General features: G+C 39.4%; 1 protein-coding gene across 6 annotated transcripts in view; it reads left to right on the top strand.

The window, feature by feature from the left end:
- Positions 1-12,350, top strand: part of pax2a (paired box 2a) — a 101,148-nt gene that overhangs the window by 52,419 nt on the left and 36,379 nt on the right. For all 6 annotated transcript variants that reach the window (XM_061938654.2, XM_061938505.2, XM_061938356.2 and 3 more), the window contains 2 exons: positions 469-644; positions 7,895-8,015. In XM_061938654.2, coding sequence (XP_061794638.1) covers positions 469-644; positions 7,895-8,015 — 297 coding nt within the window. The remainder of the gene's footprint in view (positions 1-468; positions 645-7,894; positions 8,016-12,350) is intronic.

The raw sequence follows: 12,350 nt of genomic DNA, 5'->3' as shown, positions 1-12,350 counted from the left end.
TATATATATATATATATATATATATATATATATATATTATATATATATTATATATATAGGACTTTTAAAGTCATTTTGACAGTAGGCTAAAATAGCTAATATAGACACTTACATCATGTGTTGCCTTCACTTTAACACTTATATAAGACTTTTAAAGTAATTTTGATAGTAGGCTAATATAGCTAATATAGACACTTACATCATGTGTTGCCTTCATTATAACACTTATATAAGACTTTTAAAGTAATTTTGACAGTAGGCTAAAATAGGTAATATAGACACTTATATCATGTGTGGCCTTCATTATAACACTTATATAAGGCTTTTAATTTTTTGAGACTCCAGACAGCTGTTTTTTTTGGTATTTTTGTTCCAATATGGCTCCTTCAACACTATTTGTATGTTTCTGGCTTAGGAATTCCCATTTCTGTACTGACGTCAAACATTTCCCTCTCCTTCCGACTTCAGGTGGCTCAGACGGTTCGATCCCAGGCAGCGATTCTCAGGGCAGCGTGGAGAGTTTAAGGAAACACCTGCGGGCGGACGCCTTCACCCAGCAGCAGTTGGAGGCCCTGGACCGCGTGTTTGAGCGCCCGTCCTACCCGGATGTCTTCCCCACCTCCGAACACATCAAACCCGAGCAGGTAGGCCGCAGAGAGACGTCGCCGTTTAGTACGACCACAAGTAAGATAAAAACCCACAGCCTGTTATAGCGGGTAACCTTTATTTACATGACTCCCAGAGCACTATTCATTTTGCCGTGTGAACTCCGTGTGGGTGCCCACGCCGCCCGAGCGGTGCCCTAATTGAGTTCATTTCCATCTCTGTGCGATCACGGGGAATTACGGCGGCGATAAATCAGAGGGACAGCCCCGCCAGGCCCCGCTATACAGTCCCTAATGCAGCTAATTACCAAAAGTGATTTCTACGGCGAGATCAATACCAAAACGAATTGGAAATGACTTGCAATCACAAAGAGCAGAGGAGAATGTATTAAAAAGGCAGCGAGGAAAAAGGGTGCTGGAGGGGGACCGAAAAATGGCGTGAGAAGGGTGTGGAAAAATCAGTTTTAATTTGAGGCAATATTAATCAGGTTTGCGCAACCTCCTCCTTTTTACGCCCTCCTTTTCTTCCACCGGGGTGCACTCGCTACTAGGGCTTGTCTGGTGTCCGCGTCAGAGCATTAAAAAGCCATTTTGAAGAGGCCGGGCTCAATAGGCCTCATCCCTCTAGGAGGACAAACATGACAAAAAAACCTTCCTAATTGTTAGTAATCCCATTCTTTACATGCTGAGTATTTGGCAAACACCGTTTTGTCCTACTAATTTCAGCGATCCTTGAACTCATCGTAGTTTTTTTACAACTTTCTCCGATGCTGCCACAGAAAGACGTGTTTTAATGCCACTCCTTCTTTGTCTCATTTTGTCCACCAAACGTTTTATACTGTGCGTGAATGCACAAAGGTGAGGTTTGTTGATGTTATTGACTTGTTGGAGTGATAATCCGACATATTTGGTCAGTGCATGACAGCAAGCTAATCGATGCTAACATACTATTTAGGCCAACTCTAAGTACACATTGCATCAATATACCTCGTTTGTGGGTATATTTGAGCTCATTTAATTTCCTTTACTTAATATCATCTGGGTATTTAATTTATATTTGCATGTCTCATGACAGATTATCCCCCCCTCTTTTTCTTCCACCGGGGTACACTTGCTATTAGGGCTTGTCTGATGTCCGTGTCAGAGCATTTAAAAGCCATTTCAATAGGCCTCATCCCTCTAGGAGGACAAACATGACAAAAAAAACCTTCCTAATTGTTAGTAATCCCATTGTTTACATTAAATATGCTGAGTATTTGGCAAACACCGTTTTATCCTACTAATTTCAGCGCTCCTTGAACTCATCGTAGTTTTTTTACAACTTTCTCCGATGCTGCCACAGAAAGACGTGTTTTAATGCTACTCCTTCTTTGTCTCATTTTGTCCACCAAACGTTTTATACTGTGCGTGAATGCACAAAGGTGAGCTTTGTTGATGTTATTGACTTGTTGGAGTGCTAATCGATGCTAACATGCTATTCAGGCTAGCTGTATGTACTTATTGCATCATTATGCCTCGTTTGTAGGTATATTTGAGCTCATTTAACTTCCTTTACTTATGTCCTCTGTGCATTTAATTTATATTTGCATGTCTCATGACGGATTATCCCCGCTCCTTGTCTTTCACCGGGGTATACTTGCTACTAAGGCTTGTCTGGTGTCCGCGTCAGAGCATTAAAAAGCCATTTTGAAGAGGCCAGGCTCATTCGGCCTCATCCCTGTAGGAGAACAAACATGACAAAAAACCTTCCTAATTGTTAGAAATCCCACTGTTTACATTAAAATGCTGAATATTTGGCAAACACCGTTTTGTCCTACTAATTTCAGCGATCCTCGAACTCATCGTATATTGTTTATATGTGCAACACAGAAAGATGTGTTTTAATGCCTCTCCTTCTGTGTCTCGTTTTGTCCACCAAACGTTTTATACTGTGCGTGAATGCACAAAGGTGAGCTTTGTTGATGTTATTGACTTGTTGGAGTGCTAATCAGACATATTTGATCAGTGCACGATAGCAAGCTAATCGATGCTAACATGCTATTTAGGCTAGCTGTATGTGCATATTGCATCATTTTGCCTCGTTTGTAGGTATATTTGAGCTCATTTAACTTCCTTTACTTATGTCCTCCGTGTATTTAATTTATATTTGCATGTCTCATGACAGATTATCCCCCCTCCTTTTCTACACTTGCTATTAGGGCTTGTCCGGTGTCCGCGTCAGAGGATTAAAAAGCCATTTTGAAGAGGCCAGGCTCAAGAGGCCTCATCCCTCTAGGAGAACAAACATGACAAAAAACCTTCCTAATTGTTAGAAATCCCACTGTTTACATTAAACATGCTTCACTGACGGGAGTACTTGGCAAGCACCGTTTTGTCCTACTAATTTCAGCGATCCTCGAACTCATCGTAGTTTGTTTACAACTTTCTCCGACGCTGCCACAGAAAGACGTGTTTTTATGCCACTCCTTCTTTTGTCTCATTTTGTCCACCAAACGTTTTATACTGTGTGTGAATGCACAAAGGTGAGCTTTGTTGATGTTATTGACTTGTTGGAGTGCTAATCAGACATATTTGGTCAGTGTATGACAGCAAGCTAATTGATGCTAACATGTTATTTAGGCTAGCTGTGTGTACATATTGCATCATTATGCCTCGTTTGTGGGTATATTTGAGCTCATTTTAATTTATTTTACTTAATATATATTTGCATGTCTCATGACACATTATCCCCCGCTCCTATTCTTTCACCGGGGTACACTTGCTATTAGGGCTTGTCTGGTGTCTGCGTCAGAGCATTAAAAAGCCATTTTGAAGAGGCCAGGCTCAATAGGCCTCATCCCTCTAGGAGGACAAACATGACAAAAAAACCTTCCTAATTGTTAGTAATCCCATTGTTTACATTAAATATGCTGAGTATTTGGCAAACACCGTTTTGTCCTACTAATTTCAGCGATCCTTGAACTCATTGTAGTTTGTTTACAACTTTCTCTGACGCTGCCACAGAAAGACGTGTTTTAATGCCACTCCTTCTTTTGTCTCATTTTGTCCACCAAACGTTTTATACTGTGCGTGAATGCACAAAGGTGAGCTTTGTTGATGTTATTGACTTGTTGGTGCGCTAATCGATGCTAACATGCTATTCAGGCTAGCTGTATGTACATATTGCATCATTATGCCTCGTTTGTAGGTATATTTGAGCTCATTTAACTTCCTTTACTTATGTCCTCTGTGTATTTAATTTATATTTGCATGTCTCATGACAGATTATCCCCCGGTCCTTTTCTTTCACCGGGGTACACTTGCTATTAGGGCTTGTCTGGTGTCCGCGTCAGAGCATTAAAAAGCCATTTGAAGAGGCCAGGCTCAATAGGCCTCACCCCTCCCACACTTCTGGCAGCCATGTGGTCGGGTCATCAGGACCCCACTGTGCTTCGCCACTCGCCCCCTTTTTCCCGCCCCGGCCCGGGCCCTGCCCACCGCTCATCTGCATGACAAAATGGCTCTTGTGCGGCGGGGGCCCGGCGGAATAGAGACGAACATCCAGCCTAGTGCCAGGGAACAGTTGTAAGAAGACAATTAGAGTTTATCTGGGATAGAGGCGGACAAGACCGGGGTCACCGGCTCGCCCCTGAGGGACCGCCGTCCCATTGAGACAAACAGATGCCTTCAAATGTGTGCACACGCTTATCCCCTTGAAGAAAGGGGGCCGACTGGGAGGTGTCATCACATGAAAGGATTCATCATACATGTAAACATCCTTAGAGTGGACGGTGCAAGGATTCAGTGCAGCACCGACATAAATATGCCACAATTTGCAAAACACGATGTATTGATTCGTCATCCGGTTTTCGTTTTTTTTTTTAAGGTTTGCGCGCCGCTTTAAAAACCACAACCACATGTCTCTCCTGTAACAAAGCCCTGAATGTCTCCTCCCTTGACTGGTCACAGGGATGACTGCAGTGGAGCACAAAGCGCCAGCTGACACCCCGTCCTTTCACTCTTCTCCCAATCCCTCGCTCATCCTGCTTCCTCCTCAGACAAGGCCCTAATGCGTGCATACATCATAGAGCAGGGCTACTCAACTGGCAAGCCGGAGGCCAAATATGGAGCAGTAATACCAACCAAACCGGTCCCCCCCAGGTTCAGTTCAAAACTCGGGGTTCCTCTAATTTGGACCAATGTAAACCAGTGGCAGGCCGTGCGTTTCTCACCTAGGCCTTCAGTGATGTCCTACTTCAGGGGTGTCAAACTCATTTTAGATCGGGGGCCACATGGAGAAAAATCTACTCCCAACTGGGCCGGACTGGTAAATTCACGGCACAATAACTTAAAAATAAAGACAACTTCAGATTTCTTTCTTTTTTATTTATTTTTATTTTTTTATTTTTTTTATTAAATCAACATAAAAAACACAAGATACACTTTAATTAGTGCACCGATCCAAAAAAAAACCCTTCCCCATTCACACTCATTCACACAAAAGGGTTGTTTCTTTCTGTTACTAAATTTCTGGTTCCTAGAATATAAAACAATACAGTCTGCAAGGGATACAGTCCTTGAAGCACACATAATTGTGTGTGCTGCTGGTCCACTAACATTTCCATTAATTGCTATTTTTTATGTAATTGTTTTTATATTATTTTACTTTCTTTTTTATTCAAGAAAATGTTTTTATTTATTTATCTTATTTTTTTTTTAAAAGGACCTTATCTTCACCAGACCAGGTTGCCAATGAAGTTGGATTGCTTTCTTTGTTTAAAAATAGAACAAGCACATTGTGAAATTGTAGAAATTGTAATGTTGTTGAGTTTTTTTTTTACACTTACATGTTGCGGTTAACAGTATTATACCTTTATTTGTCTTTTTTTATATTTTTTCGAATAAATTATATGATAATGTTCATCAGTCAACTCATTGGTGTTAATTTTCAATCTATCAAGATAAAACAATGTTTTAACAAAATAAATTACAGGATGTTATTTATGTAGTTTGATCATTTTCCTTGACTGATGTACTAACATCATGTGGTTTATTTTGTACATTATTTATGCCTCATATAACGTACACTTATTCAGCCTGGTGTTCACTATTCTTTATTTATTTTAAATTGCCTTTCAAATATCTATTCTTGGTTTTGGGTTTTATCAAATAAATTTCCGCAAAAAATGCGACTTATACTCCAGTGCGACTTATGTAAGTTTTTTTCCTTCTTTATTATGCATTTTCGGCCGGTGCGACTTATACTCCGGAGCGACTTATACTCTGAAAAATACGGTACTTTTGTATATTTATGAAAAGTAAATAAAAAATAAAATGAAATTTTGTCAATTTATGATCATGATTTATGTTAGGCCAGCAAAGAAGGCCTTGCTGGCCACTGCTGTAACACATTGGCAGATCCTTGTGTTGACATTTTAACCTTGTTAGCAAACATACAACACTGGGGTCCAAACTTGTGATTTGTAACTCAGGCATTCATCAAGGCACCCCTTTTAAGTCCTCTCCTTTTACCAGTCACATTGTTTTTTCTCGTCATTTGATTTACGTAACTCGGATGTTGCTGCAGCTTGTTTACTTCAGATGCAGTCAGTTGAGTTTGTGTTTATTTGGAACATGCATGCATACAACATGATGCATCACAATGTCTAGTTTCTCTATTCAACATGTTCGAAAAGGAGTAGGAAGAAGCAGAGCTTATTTAAGCCTACCCCTTTTCCTTTACATAGCATTTGCTAAAACTTTTGTCCACTTCCTGGTCTCAATTTATTCACAATTTACTCCATAAGTAATAACATTAGAAATAAATCATCTGCGATCCTGTTCTGTCTCCCTGTAATGTTTGATCCTGTTCTGTCTTCCTGCAATGTTTGTCTGATCTTGAATGGGATTGTGCTGAAAATATTAATTTCCCCTTGGGGATTAATAAATAAAACATTTCTGATTGTGATTCTGATAAATAAATAATAATTAGTGAAGTAAGTTATCTTTCATATGGTGAGATAAATAAGATTATCTAGAAAATGAATGGATGGATGAAATAAATTCAGAATGTTTATCAAGGTTCATCTTCTTTGTACTTTGTAAACACTTTAAGTTTGAAGAGTTTCTTGAAGTGGATTATTTGAATACATTGTTTGATGTCTTTACCTTAATCCATTCCATAATTTAATTCCACATACTGATATACTGAAGGTCTTACGTGCGTACACATTTTTTAAATTACATTTTTCTAGTAGTAGTCAGTAGTAATGTGTTCAACTTATTTAGTTATACTAGTAGTGTTAAAGTTAAAGTACCAATGATTGTCACACACACACTAGGTGTGGCGAAATTATTCTCTTCCCTTGATCACCCCCTGGGAGGTGAGGGGAGCAGTGAGCAGCAGCGGTGGCCACACCTGTGAATCATTGTTGGTGATTTAACCCCCAATTCCAACCCTTGATGCTGAGTGCCAAGCAGGGAGGTAATTGGTCCCATTTTTATAGTCTTTGGCATGACTCGGCCGGGGTTTGAACTCACAACTTACCGATCTCAGGGCGGACACTCTAACCACTAGGCCAGTGGTCCCCTACCTTTTTGTAGCTGCGGACCGGTCAACGCTTGAAAATTTGTCCCACGGACCGGGGGGGTGGGGAGGGGGAGTGGTATTTTTTTTTGTTTTAATTTATTAATTTTTTTCTCATAAAGAAATACAATCATGTGTGCTTACGGACTGTATCCCTGCATAGTGTATTGATCAATATTGATATATAATGTATATATTGTGTTTTTTATGTTGATTTAATTAAAAAAATATATAAAAATAAAAAATAAATTGTTTCTTGTGCGGACCGGTACCGGTACCGGGCTGAGGCCCGGTGGTTGGGGACCACTGCACTAAGCCACTGAGTAAGTTCCGCAAGGTTCCATTTTAGGTCCTCTCTTTTTCATCATTTGGGTTAGTCAACTGGTTGCCCGAGTCCAGTTAAAACAAACTTTTGAGTGACTCACATTTTTGCAGCAAAAACTGTCATAGAGCTGATTTTTGCAGAGCGCTCCTTTACCTCTGACAACATACAGTAAATACAGCAAAATCCAATGTCTACGAACGCTGGCCCCTTTGCTTTCTAGAAATGTGACCCCCTCCCCAAAACAATTTAGTTGAAAATCCCTCTCATAGAGTTTTACAACCGCACAGTCAGCACGGATCCTCAGAAAATATATCCTATAGGAATCCTAATTGACATCTATAGAATGTTCTGCAAAGCCCAAGTATTACAGTAATTTGTATTTGTTTTGCATCCATGCAGGCGAATGAGTACTCCCTCCCGTCCCTAAACAACGGCCTGGAAGACGTGAAGCCGAGCCTCTCCAGCAGCGGCAGTTCCGACCTGGCCTCGAGCGTTTCCCAGAGCTACTCGGTTGTGACAGGTACAGTCTGACTAACAATAGAAACACTGTCCAAAGTCAACCAAAACAACAAAGTGTTACCCTGACACCTGGACTAGGGGTGCACAAATATTTTGTTTCCAAGGGGCCAAAGTAAAAAAATGTGCCAGTGGGCGCGATAATGCGTACAGCTGCACAATAAAAGTTGAATCCCATATTAGTAACATTTGAGGCAGTGCAGACCATCAAATTCAACAGACGGCAAATTTCTTGTCAATGATTCTGTGAGCCTAAAAGAGTAGGAATATGTATACAATTTTGGGAATCCACCCAAAACGACCCCACTTTGGGCACCCCTGACCTAGACCCTCTGAAATCCCTCCATACAATTGTTCCCGATACTACTTTATCCCAACCATGTTCTGACTCATTCCATTTTTCATTAAAAGCCTTTAGTGCCAGGGTTGTACATTATACCGGTATTAGTATAGTACCGCAATACTAATGAATCACATTCGGTACTATACCGCCTCTGAAAAGTACCGGTACATTTACATTGCCGTATGAACAACGCCAACACTGTCATAAACATGTGCCACATAGTGAAACCACACCAAACAACAATGACAAACACATTTTGGGAGAATATTTGCACCACAACAGAACATAAACACTACAGAACAAATTCCCAGAATTCCCTGCACAATGTAAACAAACGCCATTGGTGGATCTACACCTAACATCCACTGTAATGATACCAAGTACAGGAGCGTATCTAGTCGATACTACTTTGAGTACGTCAATATTTTTTGGCATCACAACATCGTCTTTCGTTTAAAAAAAATATATATTATGTTTATAAACTCAGGAAATATGTCCCTGGACACATGAATAGATCCTGTAGCGACTTGGTATCGGATTGATACCCAAATGTGTGGTATCATCCAAAACTAATCCAAACAACAGAAGAATAAGTGATTATTACATTTTAACAGAAGTGTAGATAGAACATGTTAAAAGAGAAAGTAAGCAGATATTAACAGTAAAGGAACAAGTAGATTAATAATTCACTTTCTACCGCTTGTCCTTGATAATTTGGACAAAATAATAGAATGGATAATGACACAATATGTTACTGCATATGTCAGCAGACTAAATTAGGAGCCTTTATTTGCTTACTTACTACTAAAAGACAAGTTGTCTTGTATGTTCACTATTTTATTTAAGGGCTACTATGGTTACATCGATATTTTTTAGCATCACTTCTTTTGTTTTTTTTGTAATTCATATTATGTTTATAAACTCAGGAAATACGTCCTTGGACACATGAGGACTTTAAATATGACCAATGTATGATCCTGTAACGATTTGGTATCGGATTGATACCCAAATTTGTGGTATCTTCCAAAACTAATGTAAAGCATCCAAACAACGGAAGAATAAGTGATTATTACATTTTAACAGAAGTGTAGATAGAACATGTTAAAAGAGAAAGTAAGCAGATATTAACAGTTAATGAACAAGTAGATTAATAATTCATTTTCTACCGCTTGTCCTTGATAATTTGGACAAAATAATATAATCAGAAATGACTCAATTTGTTACTGCATATGTCAACAGCTAAATTAGGAGCCTTTGTTTGCTTGCTTACTACTAAAAGACAAGTTGTCTTATATATTCACTATTTTATTTAATGACAAACTTGCAATAAGAAACATATGTTTAATGTACCGTAAGATTTTTTTTGTTAAAATATACAATAATGCCATTTTTTGTGGTACCCTTTATTTGGAAAACTACCGAAACGTATCGAAATTATTTTGGTACTGGTACCGGTACCAAAACATTGGTATCGAGACAATACTAGTGCGCACTATCAAGGTAGTAACAGTAGATTACTAAAAATTGCGTTTTACCCGCCGGTTTAAAGGGGAACATTATCACAATTTCAGAAGGGTTAAAACCATTAAAAATCAGTTCCCAGTGGCTTATTTTATTTTTCGAAGTTTTTTTCAAAATTTTACCCATCACGCAATATCCCTAAAAAAAGCTTCAAAGTGCCTGATTTTAACCATCGTTATATACACCCGTCCATTTTCCTGTGACGTCACATAGTGATGCCAATACAAACAAACATGGCGGTTAGAACAGCAAGCTATAGCGACATTAGCTCGGATTCAGACTCGGATTTCAGCGGCTTAAGCGATTCAACAGATTACGCATGTATTGAAACGGATGGTTGTAGTGTGGAGGCAGGTAGCGAAAACGAAATTGAAGAAGAAACTGAAGCTATTGAGCCATATCGGTTTGAACCGTATGCAAGCGAAACCGACGAAAACGACACGACAGCCAGCGACACGGGAGAAAGCGAGGACGAATTCGGCGATCGCCTTCTAACCAACGATTGGTATGTGTTTGTTTGGCATTAAAGGAAACTAACAACTATGAACTAGGTTTACAGCATATGAAATACATTTGGCAACAACATGCACTTTGAGAGTGCAGACAGCCCAGTTTTCATCAATTAATATATTCTGTAGACATACCCTCATCCGCTCTCTTTTCCTGAAAGCTGATCTGTCCAGTCCAGTTGGAAATGCATCTGCTTTGAGTGTCGCAGGATATCCACACATTCTTGCCATCTCTGTCGTAGCATAGCTTTCGTCGGTAAAGTGTGCGGAACAAACGTCCAATTTTTTGCCACTTTCGCATCTTTGGGCCACTGGTGCAACTTGAATCCGTCCCTGTTCGTGTTGTTACACCCTCCGACAACACACCGACGAGGCATGATGTCTCCAAGGTACGGAAAACAGTCGAAAAAACGGAAAATAACAGAGCTGATTTGACTCTGTGTTTGAGAAAATGGCAGATTGCTTCCCGATGTGACGTCACCTTGTGACGTCATCGCTCCAAGAGCGAATAATAGAAAGGCGTTTAATTCGCCAAAATTCACCCATTTAGAGTTCGAAAATCGGTTAAAAAAATATATGGTCTTTTTTCTGCAACATCAAGGTATATATTGACGCTTACATAGGTCTGGTGATAATGTTCCCCTTTAAGGCTCACAACACAGCATGATAATTACCTAGATTCTGCAACATTTTAGATCAGTGGTTCTTAACCCTAAGGGTTCGATGAGTTGGCCTCAGGGGTTCGGCAGAGCCTCCGCCGCGGAGGTCGAGACACACCCGACTCATCGTGTAAATAAAAACTTCTCCCTATCGGCGTATTATGTACAAACCCTGTTTCCGTATGAGTTGGGAAATTGTGTTAGATGTAAATATAAACGGAATACAATGATTCCGTTTATATTTACATCTAACACAATTTCCCAACTCATATGGAAACGGGGTTTGTATACGGCAACCGCAGAAGTCACACTAATTTGCAGGTGTGGGGGGGGGGGCGTGGTTAAGAGCTTAGGAGTATATTTACAGCTAGAATTCACCAAGTCAAGTATTTCATATTTATATATATATATATATATATATATATATATATATATATATATATATATATATATATATATATAAGAAATACTTGACTTTCAGTGAATTCTAGCTATATATATATATATATATATATATATATATATATATATATATATATATATATATATATATATATATATATATATATATATATATATATATATATAAATAAGATAAATACTTGAATTTCAGTGTTCATTTATTTACACATATACACACACATAACACTCATCTACTCATTGTTGAGTTAAGGGTTGAATTGTCCATCCTTGTTCTATTCTCTGTCACTATTTTCTAACCATGCTGAACACCCTCTCTGATGATGCATTCTGCTTCGTCTCCTTGTTGTGTGCGCAGCTGTGCACTGCACTCTCTAAAAGCCCTAGATGTTAATGTCACATATGCATGTACAGTAGATGGCAGTATTGCCCTGTTTAAGAGTGTCACGACATTGCTGTTTACGGAAGACGAACTGCTTTACGGTAGACGAAAACGTGACTGCTGCTGTTGCGTGTTGTTGCCGCGCTGGGAGGACGTTAATGAAACTGCCTAACAATAAACCCACATAAGAAACCAAGAACTCGCCCTCGATCATTCTACAGTTATAACGTCATTGGGCAGGCACGCTGTTTATATTGTGGGAAAGCGGACGTGAAAATAGGCTGTCGACACGTCACTCAGGTCCGCCTGAATTTCGGGAGATTTTCGGGAGAAAATTTGTCCCGGGAGGTTTTCGGGAGAGGCGCTGAATTTCGGGAGTCTCCCGGAAAATCCGAAGTATGTTGTGAGTTCATGCTCTGTGTTGGTTTTGTTCTTTGAACAAGGTGATGTTCATGCACGGTTCATTTTGTGCACCAGTAAAAGAAACATATAACTTTGTCTAGAA

Source organism: Nerophis lumbriciformis, linkage group LG02, assembly GCF_033978685.3.
Source record: "Nerophis lumbriciformis linkage group LG02, RoL_Nlum_v2.1, whole genome shotgun sequence".
Taxonomy (NCBI): domain Eukaryota; kingdom Metazoa; phylum Chordata; class Actinopteri; order Syngnathiformes; family Syngnathidae; genus Nerophis; species Nerophis lumbriciformis.
The sequence above is the reverse complement of the archived record's forward strand: the minus strand, read 5'-3'. Positions and strand labels throughout refer to the sequence as shown.